Below are 18,700 nucleotides of genomic sequence, written 5' to 3'. Positions count from 1 at the left end.
TCCCTTGCAATAATATTTTATCTTAATAGGATTCCTTTAGATCATAGAACACCAACCCCAACATCAGTCACTGAAATGTCTTCAAATGACATTTCAATTTCAATGACATCTGAAATGTCTTATAGTTAAAAAGACTTTGAAATAACGTTTGGTAATGTTCTGCACAAGAGGTCCAACATCATGGATAAAATCCGGCTCAGATAAACGAAGAAGACTGACTGCAAACATAATAGAAAACTTTCCCACGTTGAAATAAGACTTTTCTTTCCTGTTAGCTGTTGCTTAAATAGCTGCACATCAAACCATTTTACTTACATGTACTGAATCTGATCTAGTTATACACCAAAGCGGAACAGATCACAAGAAAAAGAAAAAAAAAAACTTTAGTTTTGAGTTTTACTCTTTCTTGTGTTTACTTGACACCTCTAAACCTGGGTTAATGTTTCTGAGACTGTACTGTTGATCATTAACCATCGCTTACACCTCCTCCATTACTTCAGTGCACTGTAACGGCTAGAGGAAGCTGCAGCAGCTTTACCAAGTACATTATTGGAAGTCTGCTTGGTATTAATTTGATCAATATATGCTCACTTTTTGTGGTTCCAGGTTCTGGACATTGTCATCATCACATATGGCTCTGTTAAGTCTATATTGGCTTTGATCTGAGAAGATAGACTTGTTTTCAAGTAATTTTCCCTCTGCCCAATACAATGCTCTGAATGGTGCAACTAACTAAAAGCAGTTAAGCAATTTTACTGGTAATGAATCGTCCAAGGTTACAATAACCACCGACTGAACAATTCAGCACAATCCTTTAAGTCTGACCCTAGTTTATCGTTTTGGTTTTTTTTTACCCATCTTCTTGCTTTTTCCCATTCTCTTTATTGCCCAAATGCCAATGAACTCTTCGGCTCCACGCACGGTCATGCTCGCGCATTTACGTGAACAGAGGTATTATTATAGAGGGCGGCTCTGACCTGTGTAAGAGGAAGAGGAGGGAAACTCCTTTTTTTTTTTTTGTTCTGCACAGCTTGACGTGTTTGACAGAAAGCGCGGAGAAAGCACATAGAGGCACCAAGATCAAAAAGAAGAAAGGAGTTGTTAGGGAACGCTGTCGGGGCGGGGGAGAAAAAATGGCTTCGGTTCCAAAGGTTCCAAAGGTCTCCGCTCAGGAAATCTGCAGCATGGAGTCGTTCTATTCGAGCAAAGGTAAGCCTCAGGAATGAACAACAACACAGCTGAAACGAGAGAAAGGAGATGGGGAAACAAAGCCAGGTGGTAAGCTGATCCAGGTGGAGAGCAGATGAAGGGAGAGTCTCTGGATGGGAATGTACATGTGGTAAAATCAAAGGCATGAAGGAGATGACTTCTGATAATTATTAGAATTGCTCAGTGAGGATATTTTTCCCCCCCAGGATAACATTTGAAGTCGTCGAAGAACAGCCGTTGATAGCGGTTTGATAATTGGGAGATTTTTTTTGTCATTAGTATATGTTCTAGAAATGTTCCTTTCTGGCATTTAGAGATATTTCATCTGATCTGTAGAGTCTGGAGCACATTTTTAAAGCTCTCCTCTAACATGAACCTAAGTAAGAAAGTTCCTAAATATATATCCAACTCAACACATACAGCCAGAGTCTTTAATAAAGTCACGTTTTGCCCTCGCTATCGAAGGTTTTATGTGGAGCAATTTGCAAAAGTGCTGGGCTAACTTTAGCATGTATGATCTTTTTTTCATATGACTTGTTGATAATTCAGCTCATAACACATGAGCTGAATTTCACTAGATTTACAGCTCACCCTCATTTTAGTTGTGCTCTGCAAAGCACTATGGGATAGCTGAGGATCTCTGAACATGGCATTAAGCAGGTGAACTGACAAGGATAGGCAGTGAGTAGCAGGGATTTTTTTTTGTTCAATTAACATCATTGTTGATGTTAATAGATGATTGCAATTGATGATTGCTAATCAGATAAATAGATCAATAAGCAGGTCTATAATACAGTTTTAGAATGTTGTGAAGCAAAAATTCATAACTACAGATATTCAGCTTGGGAGTTTTGTCAGATTTCAATATCAATCAGCATTTGAATATCCAGAATAGTGATTACTTCTGGTTATATAAGTAATATAACAGTATTAAACAGACAAAAACAGAAAAGATATGGCTTTAAATAGTAACTGAACCACATGGGTATTGCTAATCTGCATGTATGGCAACATATTGGGTGATCCGACAGGAAGTAAACATAATTCCTCGAAATCCATTGTAATATTTCTGCTTCTTAGTCTGATAAATCATATATGGATATTGTATGATATGTTTGTAAAACATTTAATAGAAAAGCCAACAATTAATGAGTGAATTTTTTTCAGCACTGCTCTGTTTAAAATGAACTCACCACAAAGCTCACACTATCTTGAACTTTAAACCGCCTTTGTCCACATGGGTGGGTTTTAAAGGGTCGGTGTGTCAGTACTTAATCCAGGGTGCATCACTTTCCTTTCCTTTCAGAAACAACTACTACTGCTGCTACTGCTACTTGAAACTACATTTTGAGTAGCAGCTTTTCCAGTCTATTCTCATTACTTCTCAAGAATGGTAATGATCTCAGTGTTCCCATTATTCATTATGTTGTGTCCTTTCTTTTTATTACCTAGTTGTGTGGTTTGCTTTGAACTCAGTTTTAAACCATTTTAGAACAAAAATATGTGACTCTTGTTAAGTCTTAAATATGTCAGCACATCCGGTACATCTGGTCAAATGTTAAATCCAGTTGCAGCATCTCAATCTCGTTGTAATCTGTTGATGACAATGACAAATAAATCTTATCTTATCTTATCTTATCTTAAAGGTCTCAGAGTTATTGATTTGTTGTGTTTTGAAGGGAGTGCAGGATGCTGTGGGGCTCTCTGGGCCTTGCATGACAAAACAACATCTCTTTTCTTTGCATGAAGTTGGGTTTGTTCCCCGCTGGCTGAACACCAGCACTGGCCTCTGTCACCAGTACCGCTTGTGGTATTCATGAACGAGCTTGTCAAGGTGTAGTTGTGGCTTGGAAGGTGTCAGGAGCCTCCGAGACGAACCTTTGCCTTTTTAATTGTTGGTATGGGTCTGTTGGTTTCTTCTGGCCATGACCTCCAGTAGGCACTGAAGCAGTTTGCAGCAGAATGTGAAGTGGTTAGTCTTTACCTTAAGCAAAAGAATGATTTTTTTTGCTCACTAGAGGTGACAGTATACAACCAGAAGATCGTCTGTCTATGTTCTGTACCTTATCTCTGATTATGGGATATGGATCATGACAAAAAGACTGAGGTTCTAGATACAAGAACCTGACATCAGCTTGCTCAACACGGTGGCCAGACTCTGCTTTAGAGAGTTGGTGAGAAACTCCGACATCCAGCTGATCTTAAGTTAGAGCCGCGTGCCCTTCGCATCAAGAGTAATCAGTTGGGGGTCTGACCAGGATGCCTGCGGGGGACTTCCTTCTGGAGCTTTTCTGGACATGCCCCCCATTACCTTCCCGACTCAACATTGGATTATCAGGAAATTGATGGATGGATGGATGGATGGATGGAGTAGTTAGATTACAGCACCGTTGTAATACCTAATACCACAATCATGACAGTCTAGTCAAGTAAACGATCTTTGGTGAATACGGGTTCTATGTAGAACAGACTAATACTTATACTAACCTGCTTCACAGATGTTGCAGAGACATTCCAGTATAAACTGGATCTCCCTGTGGCTGTGTGGCCCTGTTCAGATTTACTGCTGCCTCCTCTTCATCAGCAGCTATCTAATATCCCAGTTTCTATCCCGGTTTCGGCACTTCAAGCAGTACGTCGTCCTCTGCGTGTTCTGCTGAGTGCTACTCACTTTCAGTCCAAAACCCACAGAGGAGGAATTTTGCTCTCGATCAAAGGTCTTTTTGCTGTCACCCTCTGTGGAATTACCATGAAGAAGTTTCCACTGAGCCTCCATCAGGCTGCTGTCTGGGTCCAGAGACCTCCCACAGAGTGAGAAGAAGTGTTGCAGTGTTGGGCTGCATCTGAGTGTTTTGCTGGCAGAGAGTCCTTCTGTCTGGCAGCACCCGCTGTTCCACAGAGAAGGGGGGAAAAAAGAAAAAACAACAGCAGGTTTCTAAGGTTGTGTTTACTGTTGGAAATACTTGTTGGCTCTTGATGTCAAAGGACAAGTTTAGGTGGCAACGACCATCGTTACTCTGGTGGGGGGGCGGGAAATAGTTCTGTTTCTTTTGAATTTAGTGAGCAACAAAATGATTGAATAAATAATCTTTTGACGTTTAGCACCGACATACCACAGATTTTTTTTTCCCCTTAAGCTGCAGCGATTGCTTCAGACTATTTGATATCTTATGATGCATTCCTGGCTCTCTACTCTGACATCTAAACTTATCTGCCCACTAGGGTGCGCTAGGATGCTGTTGCCAACTCCGACAATAAGACTGTCAGTCAAAAAGTTAAAAAAAACACACAAAAAAACCTGTTCACAAAAAGAAGGAAAAATAACAATATCTTGTGTTGGAAGGTTTTGCCAGTTTGTCTGTGGGGAAAAAAAGGACATTGAAACTGCACCGTTGTCCTGACGACAAATCATTTTATCTTTCTGGTCAGGTTTGATCTTATTCTTCTCATTCGATTGGACAGCGTGAAAAAGATCCCGTTATCGACCATGTGAAGCTGAAGCAAAATAGCATATCTGTCTATCAGAAGCAGTGACAGTCAAACATGATGTGTAAAGCAGAAAAAACATCTCTTAGCTTGTAGATGCTGCTCTCTGTAATACTGCTGTGTGTCTCCAAACGTCAGATTCAAATCTAATGATTTTTTAAAAGTTTTACAAGTGGAAAAATCGGAAATTTGCTTTACCTGTCATTTTACAAATCTAGATAAGTACAAGGGAATAGAAAGACAATTTTGTGTAAAAAAAAAAAAGAATCAAAATTGAGGCTGCATTTTTTTTTTTACAACATGAACATTGAAATCATATACTGTTCTAGAGTGATTTTTAGTTAGGTAGTTATATTTTTTTCAACCTTGCTTATCAAAGATCTTTTATATTTGGTTTGCCACTTCCAGAGGATCGTAGACTTTACTTTAATGAATCTAAATCCTAGAGCAGAATATTCAAGTCTAGATTGAACATCTAAACTTAATATTGAAGTTTAGATAAGTAGATAGATAAGTTTAGATAAACTTGAATATCAAGTTTGATAGATTAGAAATTAGCTCTAATTTCTAATCTAGAGCTAATCGGAATTAGCCTAAATACCAAAAAAACAGAAAGATTAAAAAAATATTCTGTGAATCGCTGTTGATTGAAAAATTTCTGGAATGCACAGATGATAAAGCCCTGGGAGATTTTGTTTCAGATAAATGTTTTGTTTATAAATGTACAGAATGGAAGATGTGGAAGTTTGGATTTGGAAAAATGTATAATTTCTTTTTGGAAAAACACATAGAAACCCACTAGCAGAATTTCTCAGCACAGTTTTTTACTTACTCTAGAAAACGTTTTGAGAAAATTTACACCATTTGTAATGAAATTGTTATCCCTTTTCTTGCTGTAAGTTATGAAAATGACATCTAAAATGATCCAAGTTAAATGCTTCACGGTATTCAACCTTAATCTTGCCATTCTCACCACAACGTGATGATTATTTCATGTAACGTAAAGGATCAGAGTTGTTATAAACACATGGACAGTGACAGTCAGCTGTTGAAGCACAAACCACACATTAGATCCTTGTTTTAGAGGGGCGATGCGTCGTGGATCACTCGCGTCGCGAGCTGATGATTTAACGCAGAGCCGGCTGTCGATTGGTCGCCGCTGCTTGTGTTCTGCTCATACACGCAGAAACCTCCACCGCTTCTGTGGGGAGGTCCGGCACGGTTTGCGGTGCCATGTGGGTGGTAAGGTTCAGAGGGCGTGACCTCAAAATGGGGGAACAGCTGTAAATCCTTTGATCTGCAACGGTCACATTACTATGGAGGTCTGCAGAGTTCCGCAGAGTTAGATAAGTCATTCCCAAACGCCTCACACAACAAATGAATGAAGTGTCTTCTATCACACACTTCCACTAAATTGCAATAGCGACACGAACAACTGCAATGTTGACAGAGCATTGCAGTCACTTTATTATCTCTTTAGGGAAATTTTCCTTGCAGGAAGGTGGGAAGAAAGAAAAAAAACCACAAACAGAAACAAACGCTACAAAATATTAGTACAAATATCAATGAAACGGGCTGAACGACGAACTCAGACCCGATTGCATTTTGAATTTACCCGAACAATGGCCTGGCTAATGAAAGTTTTTCCATCTTTGGGTTCTTGATTTGAGCGTTTCCTAAGACAGAAGAAATAACACATTTAATGGTTACCCTGAATGGAAAGTTCAAGATTTTTAAATTGAGGTTCAGTTCAGACTTTGTATGGTAATAAAATATTCAGCTTGTTGGATAGTTTGATCATTTGTGTAGTTAAAAAAAAAGGAATGTGGAGAGACAGAGCAATGGAAGGATTTAATTTATTTAGGAACGTTAATAATCACACACTATCCCCCCACCCCCACAAAATGAGTAATGAAAATGTGAATTAAAAAATACAGTGGGAATAAATAACATGTTATGGGACAGAAGTCATTGGGAATCTTTGTGGGGTTTGTCCATGTCCTTAACTATGTAATCCACAGGAAAAGCTAAAAAAAAACAAAACAAAAAAAACGTCTTCACTGTCTACATCCTTTGCCTTTACATTTTAGCCAAGTCATTATTTTTAAAAAAGACAAAGGTCATCTTACTAAAATCTGTTTTATTGAGAGCCATCTTAACTTACTATGAGTCATTAAAGAGACCTAAAAAGATTTTATGTTTGGTGCATTTTGCCCAAAACGCTAAATCATCTCTAGCTTATTGATTCAAAAATATTTGCTAACTTGCTCTCTCTCCAGTAGATGGCGATGTTAATCTGTAAAGTGGATCCTCGTTCTCAGCCTCCTGCCTTCAGCATTTTTTCCCCCAACTCTTCATTTGACAGGATTGACTGGGCGGCCCAACCACTTTCCTTGACGGCTGAACAATGATTTTATCATTCGACAGGGTTTTTTTTCTCACGCTGTCTGTAAAAAGACGGCGTGCCAAACTTGTTCTTTTCATTAACGACTCATTAGGTGTATTTATTTACTATTTATTTATTTTAATAAAGCTTATTAGTGACCTAAGCCTTAAAGTTTAGCCTCAAGTTGTTTCCCTGCCATGATGCTCATCATCTCTCTCCTGCTTATCGCTCCTTTTAGATAGCGCTAAATAATCTTGCTTTTATCGTCATGTTGTTATATAAAGTGGAGCAGTTCATATTTTTATTGACTCTTATGTGTGTTCTGCTTTGTGTTTTTCAGGTGAGTGCCCTATCCTCTCTTTTCCTATTCACAATTGGAGCGGTTGTTGCGTGAGGACAGCGGGGAACGGCTGACGAACAAGTACTCTAATCAAGTTAGCCGAATGCCACAATGCACACACACTTGTCTTAACACTTCAGTGTTAAGACGAGTAAAAAAAAACACCACATACCTGAAGCATGGATTTGACGGCCTTGCTGTGAGTTTCTGACAGGTTTTAAGCTGCAACAAATAAATGAGTCACGCCCCGGAGGAATCGGGTTAAGATTTGCCCTCACAGGCAATCCCTCTCGTCTGAGGTACATCTGGAATGTTTTTACACCCGACACGGTGGAACCATGGCCGGGGTTGAGGCCCCCAGCCCCCGGGGGCGAATCGCTGGCCCCTCTCGTTAGAGAGCAGTCGCCCCGCATCCTGTGATTTGTTGCCTCTTTGGTTGGCGCACCTCGAGTTATGTCGTGAAACGGATGACTGGGTTGCAGCCTGACAGAAAAAACACCACCTGCTTCGGGATGTTTTATTTGCTTGCCGCTCAGTGGATGTAAAATTGCTCGACTACGAATACTTGCGCAGACGAGTTGGGCAACAATGCGTGCTTAATTGCTCTGAAGTTTACTCACTGAGGGGGGGGGGAAAGAAAAGTCTAGCGTGTGCATAATGTGCATTTCAGTAATTGTAATGTTTTGCTGCAGAACAGATCTTGGTCTCCTCTGGCCTCGCAACAGGTCACAATGTACCGGGTCATATTTCTTTACCGGAGGGAGGGAGAGGTTGAACAGTTGGACTCAACGCAACCTGAACGAAGGCCTTGGCAAAGCTACAAAGGGAAGCAGCTGAATGCTAACAGGTGATCCAACTGGTTTTTGTTTTCAGGGAGCTGCTAGCATTATATTTCTTTGATACCTGAGTACAACGAATTCATCTGCTGTCCACAGAGTTCTGGGAGGCTGCATTTACTGACCACCTTTCACATATACATTTACTATATAGGCTGTGCTATTATAGAAGAAAAATAATATTTTATTATTTTCCTGACAACGAATCAACTACAATTAAAATGTGTCAATGAAGCATAAATTAAGCTTCTACTTTTCTCTTTTGTCTGGACTGAACACACTTTTAGCATACATAGTAGCTGTCAAATTCTTCAACATTTATCGTGAATGTTGATCAAAACATTCAAAATTATTCATCATGCCCTCAAATTAATCAATTTGAGGGCATGATGTTAATCAAAATTATTCGTCATGCCCTCTACAGATTTAGGTTTAGAATTAATTGACCTAGAAGTTTGTTTCTGATAAGTTATCAGTCAGCAATCTCTTTAAATATATTTATATATAAAATGTAATATATATATATATATATATATATATATGTTTTAACAAAAGAGAAAAACATCTAGGTAGAATTAAAAGATTACTTTAAGCAAGGAGTGTCCAAACTTTTTGCCACATGGGCCTAAAGTTATGAGTTGAAAGTACTTGCAGGCCAAAAATATGTAAATAATTTTATCCAATTTTTGTTAGTTGTTTTTTTTTTCGTAGAAAAGAAATGTCATTCACTGCAGATCTAAAGTTTAATACAAAAAATGTTGCACATTTTCAGTAATAAAGAAAGCTCATCCAGTTTTCAAATTCTTCTAGGCTTGATTGAACAATTTTTTTCTGTTTATAAGAAACAGATTTGGGTCTTTTTCTTTCAAAATACTTTCTTTATTGAGCGAAGTCTAATAAATCAAATAAAAGCTGATTGAGGTGCAGCAATGTAGACGTGGTTCTACTTATTATAAAAGCTTCATCATACAAATCCGTTAACTTTTTCCATTGTAATAAAACCCTGGTTAAAAATATTAAAGTTTGCAGCAAATTTGCTTCAACTGTCTGGGATGGGTTGAATTGGTACCCTTTTTAAATTTTGCAGGGGCAGCACAGAATCACTCCAAAGTTAGGTTGACTTCCCTTGTGTTTGTCAAAAATGTCCATATAAATAATTCCCTTAAACCGAACACGTTTTATTTATCTTGCAGCTTCTATGTTTGAGTTAGTTTTAGGCCTTTGTTCCCAGAAATTTCAAGGAATGATTGAGGTTCGGTTCCTCTTATACCTGAATCTAACAACGGCGTAATGATGAATGTCGGCGCTACATTTTTTTCACACATGAAATAAATGTTTTACAGAATAAAATAAGTTCAGCATCCTTCGGTCAAGGTTTAATCAGTCAATACAATTTATGCTTGTCTGATTCCAGAGCAGAATAGAAAAGTTCCCTGTACATTTGCTTTCATAAGGAGAAGAAGGTTTTCATGAATCCTAAATTGTGCTGTAGAGAATCAGATCACGGTCTGGCTGCACCAAAAACTTTGAGCTGTTCACTTGATGCTTTCGCTGGTTGTGCTATGCACTCTGCTCTGTCGGGTTACACATCCGGAAAGACAAATCATTAGCAGAAATACTTTTCTTGATGCTGTAAAAGTCTGGGTTTTTGGGACTTGGACATGCTGTTGGCAATAGTTGAGCTCACCACATTGTTCCCAGTTGCAGAACTCCTCCTCATTGGTTCGTTCCAACAGTGAAGGAAAAAAGAAACGTGGCTTTTGTTTTTGCTGCTGTTCTGCCTTTAAACGCTGGACCTTTGGCTTTAGATGTAACAAAGAAAAAGACAGGAAATGCTGCCACGCAAAAGGAAAGCGGAATGGCATCGCCTGCAGGAATGAGGACACAAGAACTGAGTGGGTGGGGTTGGAATCCTAGTCCTAAGCTGCTTTTATCCAATAAAAGTGGTTGTTTACTTTGCAGGTTTAACAATGTAGGGTTTACTTTAGGAGGCTATTATTGCTTCCAGTGTATTGTACTTTGAACATGTGTTTAAACGATCATTGTGTGCGTGAGCTTTGTTCCTTGGACCTCGGCCTTTGAGAGATTCACATGAAAAAAAAACAAAAAAAACCAATTATGTCCTGAAATCAATTTTTACATTTCATAAGTAAAGATGCACCAATAATAGATTTTGTAGATTGATTTTGATTGTGGGTTTTTCTAAAGTCTGGACCTACTGATGCTGACTTTTAGCTAGTTCCAGTTTCTCTTAGGAACCGAGTATAACCACAAAATACGATTTCTCTATTTTCTCTATACATTAATGTAATTTTCTAAGTAATATAATATTGTCATAAAAAAATAAATAAAGTAACAGAGCTGTTTTTTCCCCCATCAGTAAAATCAATGATGCTTACAGGATGTATTTTTGCTAATTTAACTACAAGAAATATAGGATTCTTCAGTGGAAAAGAAGATTTTAACTTAGTATGTTTGGCACACCTCAAAATATATACAATAATCATAGTAATGATAATAATAATAATACATAGAACTCCACAATGTCACGTAGCATTAAAACACTTCCTCAAGATTTATTCAAAATAAAAAAAATACATCTATTTTCAGTTGAATACTTGAGAAAAACAGTCGGATGTTATGCAACGTGTCATAATCAGTCATTTTGTTTAATGTTGCCGTACACACAGCTTTGTAAAGCCTACTAGTTCTGAACAATTTAGTTTTATTATTATTTACATTAGGACCAGAGGTGATGTTCCACAATGTGCAGGAAAGTGCAGGGATTGTTGTACCACTATTCAATAAAGCAGAACAAAACAAATATTTCAAAACAAAGAAAAAAGGATTTGAGCTACTGAAGTGACATTTAAATAGTTCCCAGTGTAGCATTTGGTAATGTATATTGCTAAAATGGTCTAAAACATTGCCTAACTCTGTTAATAATTATTGCTCTGTTGTAAAGTTCCATTTTTATCGTGTTATGTAGTTCTAGAATCACACTGATAGGTGGCAGTAGCGCTCCATAGGAGGTGAGAGAAGTGTGAGAAACCACACCCGTCCGCAAATAGCTAAAATCCTTAAGCACAAATACTTAAGATCCAATCAAAAGACACCGTTAGCTACCTATTTTTCATAAAATATATCTTAATATCCATAAATACACACAGTGGAAACCGTTTTAGTACCGCCACGGAAGCTCACATCTACAGACTTCCTTATCTCTGCTTTTGAGGATTCAGCTAATCAGCGCCAAGGAAAATAACAGGTGCTGCTGGATTGGCTGATATGGTAAGACCAGCCAATGGAGCATCAGGTAGCACTATGTCTAAGAATGTTAGTTTTCCAAGCTACATGTTCTTTCAGATATTTTCGATATGCTGGGTAGGATTTTCCCACAAAAATGTAACTTGGAGTTCTGCTCCACAGAAAAGTCTCTGAATTGGTAAATTTGCAAAAACTGAAACCTAAATAGGCATTGTATATGTAGAAAAGGTCACCCATAAAGAGAAGACTTTATGTCTCAGATACATAAACTCAGGGTTACATAAAAAAATACAGTGACTTGCATGGTTAGCTTAACTTAGCCTATGTTCTCTGCTGAATTAGCGTCACCGACTGCAAAAGGCAGGAAGTTTCATGACCTAAGTTGATTTATCTGCTCGTTTTAAAGACTTTGCAGTGATGTGTTCAGCTTTGTTTTATTTGCCTAAATCTCCTCTGCTGTTAAAAAGTAGCAACCTTAACAAAACGTTTGTGTCCTTCTGTATCGGAGCGTTTATGTCACGGCAACCTGTTACATCTGATGTATTCACGGTTCAGGGAAGAAAAAAATAATGATCAGATTTTAAGTTTACGCCTGCCAATCACCGATCCAGTCAGGTGTTAAATCATCAATATATGTACCTCTCCATCTTTGATCTTTGATAACATTCCATCGCTGCTCCTTGTGTCTCTCCGTCCTGTTTTTGTTTGGGTACCAGGCTATAAAATATCTTCTCCTTAGCATCCACTACATGAAACGGCATGCCGGGTGCGTTTCCACTCTACAAATTATACAGTCCCGCTGCAACATTCCCGAGGCCTTGTTTGAGAACATCTTGCGAAAGTGAGCAAAGCCTTTGCGCAATGCAGTCACATTGCCATCACTCATCGCTGCACATGGCCTGTTGCATTGATTTCTCTCGGCAGATAACCGTGTGAATTGAAAGCTGTCGGTTCTTGACGACTTCACCTCCGGGTTTCAAGGAGCGATCGTTCCCCGCTTATCTTCTTCAGATCACCTGAAAACCTAACCCTGACCTCCTGTGTTTCTTAGTCTTTGTCATTTTTTTCTCCAAATACATCGATTAGAGCTTGGACTTAAGAAGTTAATTGTCCCTTTTTATTTTTTTTTTCTGCTGTAGTTTTTTTTATTTTTCCACTAAAGAGTCACCAGAACCCTCTCCTGGTTGGTTTACCACAGAAATAGCTCATTTGTGGAAGATGCAGATGATGGCGGGGAGTCACCGCTGTCTGTAACTCGACTCCAGAGCTGTGGCAGAAAGGCCCTTTTCTCTGCCTACTCATTTAGTTACTTTACTGTATGACTTTTTTTTTTTTTTTTTTGGACAACAGTTTTCAGTCAGTTTTTCTGTTTCGCTCCGACGACAGAAAGAATGCATCTGATTCATCCTCACCAGAACTGGGAGGGTTTTCTGGCTTCGAGGATAGTAAATCTAACTATGTGTGGGATCTTAACTTTAGTTCGAGGGAGGAACGCACCTGCGTTCTGTTTGCCTCCGTTTCATTCGCTGCTCATCAGGATCTTTGTCTAAACTTAAAGCCCGCAGCCTCTTCAGGTTACAATACAAATGTCCACAAACGTGGCGCAGCGTCTCAAAGCCCCGCAGTCTGGACCTCGTGTCGGGTTTTTGTTGTTTGATTGCCGGTTGCCCCTGGCAGCAGCAACGGCGCACATGCTCTGCACGGCCCTCAGTCGTGGACGGCGGGGCATATTATTTGCCTAACCTGCGGGCTGTGTCGCTACAGCAACCAAAGTATGACCGCTCCCAAGTGTAATTGCAGATGATGACTCATAGAGACAACTATTTAAGTACTTCCTTTTTCACACACAAAAAAAAAAAGAAAGGGAAAAAAAAGCATAGTTTGAATGTGTTGTAGTTGCACAGATGTGTTGGTTTCTGTGTTTCTGGTTGGCACAGAGGGGCCGGACCATGTTGGCAGCTACTGGCAGAGCGGGCACACCCTGCAGCCATTTTACACCTTCCTCACTGCCCGGAGTGAAGCTCCATTTTGTGATGGGCAGCCTCTATTTCTATTTAATTATGATTTACATGGAATTATCCTTTGGGAAGGATTCATATCCTTTCAGCTTTTTTTTTCTAAGTACAATTGTTTTCAATAAACTAGAATATACCGAAGAGTCTCGTTTTTCCAGATGACTTCAGTGTAATGTGTTTCACTTTGGGCAGAAACACACTACAACGTTTAGCCAAATAAAACTCATTTAGAGCCGCAAATGTTGCAGGGTTGTTTTTTTTTTTGTTTGTTTTTTTGACAATACCGCTTTTAGATTAATATCTATTATCCTATTATCGGAAATTTGTGTCATTTTAAAGAACTGCCGTTTATTTCTATTTTTAGGAGTTAAAATGAAGATAAAGGTCAAATTTAGCAAAAACAAAAAAGGATGGATTTTTTTTTCAATGGGACAGAAAATTGTATGATAAACGTTTTTAAGAAGCACATAGAGTCCAACCTAACGACGAGGAAATCTACAATGGCATGTTAGGGCTAGGAAATACCTTTTTGTCTACATTAACAAGGGGATTTCTGAAAAATCTAAAATTTGCATGAATATTTGAGATTAATTTAAAAGATTTTTTTTTAAAAGTCCCAAATTTTGAGATTAAATTTAGAAATTTACTCAGAAAAAAATCACTGGGCGCTGGCTCCAGGCTCAAAATTGGGGTGAAAGTTCACCTTCCAGCAGGACAATCCCTCATCTTACAGCCACAGCTGCGGTAGAATGGCCCAGTCAAAGCGCAGACCTGGATCCAGTGGAGAATCTGTGGCAACTTGAGGTTCTCGTTTCAATCTAACTGAGCTTTTATTTGAACGGCAAAAACAGACGTGCAAAGATTTTAGTCTCATGGTGTCTGAAGCGAGCGGCTGCATATGCAGTGAAAGATGGCTCCTTTTTTTCCCCAAGGGGGGTTGAAATAAATGCATGCCACACTTTCCAGAATTTTATTTGCAAAACAATTTGAAAACCGTGAAATGTTTTCAGTCCACTTTAAAGTTATGTGCTACCGTGTGGTAGAATAGAAAATAAAAATGTTATTGTCCTACAGTGGGAAATTTAGAAAGCATAGGTAAAAAAGGTAAAAGAAAAATAATGATAAAAAATTGCATATTCAGATTAATAGAGCAAATGAGTGATTTTAGAGGAAAAAAAGTGTGCAAGAGTTTCTAGTTGGTGTATCACATAAAATTCTCATAAAATGCATTTAGGTTTGTGGTTGCAACACGGAGCTATAAATGTTATCTGAAGGCACTGGGACTCACGCTGCTGTAGGTTGTTTGCAAAGTAATGACGTCTCTACCAAAGATCTGCAATTGGAGTTTTCATTAGTATTGTTTATACCTGACTCCAATTTTAAATGAACTCAGTGGGTTTTTTTGTGCTTTTTTTTTACTTAGCAAAACGCTTAATTACGCCCCATAAACCTGAGGAATGAGAAAACAACAAACAAGGCTCAGAGCTGCTGATGGGTGTATTTTCCAGTTCCTCGGTGCCGCACCAGGGCCTTTGCTTCTTTGTTTTACTTTCTCTCTATCTCTATTGGGTTCCTTTGTTGTACTTCTCCTCCATTGTACACTCTTCCTCTTAATCTCCCGGTCTGAAATCTTGCTCCGTCTTTCGTGAACAAAGAGTCCAGTGTGTGGCGCCCAGTGGCCGGTGCCAGAGCGAAGCGTGGGTTCCTTCAGATGCATGGGGACGCGGAGCGGGGTATCCAGGGCAGCAGAAAGGATGTGTCCGGCCCGGCATGGGCCTCAGATTTATGGCGTGGATGTTCCTCTGCGTTTCTGGGGACAGAGATGAAAAGATTCCCTTGTTCTCTCTCTCTCTCTCCTCTGTCTTTTTTTTCTCAAAACACTCTTTCTCCCTCAACACCCTGAAAACAACTCCCTACTTTTGCACTTTTTTTTTTTTATCCCATATTTGCCCCGTCTGTGTGCGCATCCATTGGGGTCTCACTAGGGTGAGCAGAAGCAGCAGTTAGCAGCGTGGTGAAAAAGTTGCGGAGGCGCCTTTTTTGTTTTTCTTGCAGAAAATGTCAGTTCAGAGCTGGTTGGAGAGCGGAGATCCACTAGGAGATCGGTTCTGGCTCAGCCCTAAGAAAGGTAAGCGGATGGAAGTGAGCAATTCTCAGGATTGGTCACACAGAAGGGGTGTGGTCATTTTTTTTTGGTTTTTTATTTTATTTTTGCAGGCGACAATGTTCATTTCTTTCACAATTTGCTCTCTAAGGAACCGAATATGAATTTGGCAGAATTGTGACTCATCTTGTGCAATCGCACTGCAATCCTCCTGACTTCCAAATGGCGCAAGGCGTCTCTCTCTCTCTCTTTCTCTCTCTCTTTCCCTCGCCAAGCCTCGATCCCTCAGCGCCGTTTCAGCCCGAGCCAACGCTCGGCTCTCTCGCAGAAAAGAGCAAGAGAGAGAGAACACGAGAGCTGGTTCGGATTTTCTGTCCGGATCCAACTGCTGGAACTTGTTTACAGCACAAAGTGTTATTGTACTCACCAGTTGTTTGTGGAATTTACCATCGAGGTCTGACTTCAATTACGTTCATGTTAAAATGGAAAGGGGGGGGGAAGATATTTGGCTTTTGTGCAATATTCCGGAGGAAAGACTGTAAGTGCGGGATAATGGCTTAAAATAGTCGAAGGGTGGAAGATTTCCGTTTGTGCTGACTCTCAGCCTTTACTTTAACTCCCAGCAGGTGGGCTGCAGTCCAGCTTTAAGGGCTGCTGGGGGTCTTGCACGGTTGAATACACCTGGACACTTCAGCAGTCAGTGACACTAAGTAAGAATGAACGAGACTTGGCAAAACTTGAGTTCTCAAGCTTTTTTTTCATTTTGATGATGAGTCTGTGACTGAATTTCTTTCCACTCTAGAAAAGGAGAGTCGTCGTGATCCATGTCTTGTAGCGCCAGGAGTTAACAGAGCAGTGAAGAAAGTATTCCCACCCTGACGGGGTTGTTTCTGCTTCGTCACTCTTCAAAATTTCCAATCGAATTCAATATCAAATGAGAATTTCCTTCATTAAAAGCAGCTAAACCAACTTGCTTTCAAAACCTAACCTGGCCAAAATAGTTTTATCTCGACCACAATGGTGAATTTCAAAGCACGTGTAAAAGCATCTCAGTGGAGTTTAATTGCAAACTTTGAGTAGGCCACCCAAAGGGCTTTTTTTCCCCCCCTTTTTCTTTTTAAAGGTGCTGGTGTGTTTCTAAGATTTGGTCTGTTGGCTAATCCAAGTGTGCTTGAGCTAAATTGAGCAGCGTCACGATCTCCTTCAGGATTTTCTCAAATTTAATGGCGCCATCGAACATTTTTCCAAGGTTTCGTTTTTGCCAATGTTTTTTATTCGTTGTTGAAACATGAGATGCGGACCTTCGCTGAAGAAAATGACACCTGCACCACAGATGTTTTTCTTCGTTCTGTTTTCACCACCTGGACGATCCATTGATGCAACATGTCGCAGGGTTGTTCCATGTTTTCTGAATTTTCGCTGTAACTGTGCAGTACAGATGTCAGTGACTTCACCTATTCTCGCAATTATTTTGAGTTTTTAAAATTTGCTTCATGTTGTCCTGTTGGTCCAGCTTAGTGAGTTTTTTAGGTTTGAGTTTGCTGACATTAAACATTGGGAACACAAATAAAAAGAAAAGGCAGAAAGCTGAACTTGCTTTTATTCTCCGCTCACACAGCAATCACTTCTTCTTCTTCTTCTGACGTCAATTTCAGCTTCATGTTACAAAAGCTGAAGCTTAATCCTTTCCACACAACGCCACATTGACATTTTTCCCCCCTTTTCTCAGTAGTAATAGTTACACAGAGTTTTCTTCGGACAGAAAGACAGAAAACGCCCGTCTTGCTCCAAAGTTGCACTGAAAACACTCAAGTAACTCTAAAAGTATTTATGAGACAAGTAAAGCTTAGCTTGGCAGAACCACAAGAGCAGTTCCTTCAGTGGTTTGATTGATTTCAGAATGTTTAGCAGCGGAGCAAAGCTTCCTCCGGCGTTTTTAGCTTTCTGTTTTCGTGTCAGCCGTCCAAGAGTTGATTGTTTCTTCTTGCCACAGAGTGAGAAATGCCAAAGACACCTCTTTCACCGCCTCCTGTCAGACAGTGCTGCTTTGTTTGGAGCCATACCACGGTTAACCCCGGTTCTAACGATTTACAATTGCATTTAGAGAGCTTTATTTTTCTGGTCATAATTCTTCTGCCTGTTCATAGTGCCTAAACATCTCTAAAGCCAAAATTTATGCTAACAACATCTGGGTCTTCTGCCAACCATGTGCTGCCCAAATGGTTGTGACTGTGCAGACTCTTGCTTGCCAACCGACAGTCATATAGAGAGATAGTATTAGTTTTTAGGCTAACTGGATAGATCAATGCAATTAACCCAAGGGTAGATAAGTGTCAGTCTATAGCAGAAGCTAATGCTTTACTCTTCTTGTGTTTCAAAGGCTAAATTCTCTCCCATCTTGGCATCATGTGCATGCAGACCCGTTCGGACACAAGTTCATGTTGTTTTGAAGTTGGGAAGAATGCTTTGTGTTGACTGTGTGACGACCCTACAAAAGTTAGCTCAAAGTTTTGTAATAAGTGTTGTGCAAAAGTAGTCACATCCTTTACACTATTTCATATTTTGTGAAAATGAATCAGATAAATTCAATGTATTTTCACGTGACTGGATGTGATAGACCAACAGAAATGAGCATGTGATCGTGAAGTGTAGCAACATTGATGCATGGTTTTAAATAAAAGTGTCATGTGCATCTGTATTCAGCTCTTCTTTAAAGCTGCAGAATATAACTTTTGTAAGAAAAAAAAAAGATCTTTTCTCTTTCTTTTTTTTACATATTTATTGAAACTGTCACTACGTCATGACAGTTTGGTATGAGAGAGATAATCTGAGAAAAAAAAAACTTAGCTCCTCTATTGTCTCCCAGTGTTTCCACTGCCAGAAACAGTTAATCAGAGGCAGCAGTGTCAATCACACTCTTGTGTTGTTTTCTGGCATGCTGCAGAAAGCGCAGCCTGTTTTGAATGCTAATGCTAGTTAGCATAGCCACAATAATAGCAGATTAACGGCTTTTCTGTAATGTTAGGTTGTTTCTCCCCCATTACCACATTTAGCAGT

The 18,700-nt window shown here is 39.4% G+C and overlaps 1 protein-coding gene and 1 long non-coding RNA gene across 13 annotated transcripts in view; both read left to right on the top strand.

The window, feature by feature from the left end:
• LOC116714646 (plectin-like) overlaps positions 1-18,700 on the top strand; it is a 136,693-nt gene that overhangs the window by 44,165 nt on the left and 73,828 nt on the right. For 2 of the 12 annotated variants that reach the window (XM_032555465.1, XM_032555445.1), the window contains exon 1: positions 1,119-1,209. The exons of 8 other annotated variants lie outside the window; for them this stretch is intronic. In XM_032555465.1, coding sequence (XP_032411356.1) covers positions 1,134-1,209 — 76 coding nt within the window. In that variant the 5' untranslated portion in view covers positions 1,119-1,133. Of the gene's footprint in view, positions 1-1,118; positions 1,210-15,582; positions 15,668-18,700 lie in introns of those variants that run through there. 2 more of the 12 variants (XM_032555472.1, XM_032555458.1) reach the window with 1 other exon arrangement.
• Positions 15,683-18,358, top strand: LOC116714822 (uncharacterized). The gene is made up of 3 exons (XR_004338135.1): positions 15,683-16,181; positions 16,267-16,353; positions 16,446-18,358. It is a non-coding gene; the product is annotated as an uncharacterized LOC116714822 (long non-coding RNA).

The sequence above is a fragment of the Xiphophorus hellerii genome, chromosome 3 (genome assembly GCF_003331165.1).
Source record: "Xiphophorus hellerii strain 12219 chromosome 3, Xiphophorus_hellerii-4.1, whole genome shotgun sequence".
Classification (NCBI taxonomy): domain Eukaryota; kingdom Metazoa; phylum Chordata; class Actinopteri; order Cyprinodontiformes; family Poeciliidae; genus Xiphophorus; species Xiphophorus hellerii.
The sequence above is the reverse complement of the archived record's forward strand: the minus strand, read 5'-3'. Positions and strand labels throughout refer to the sequence as shown.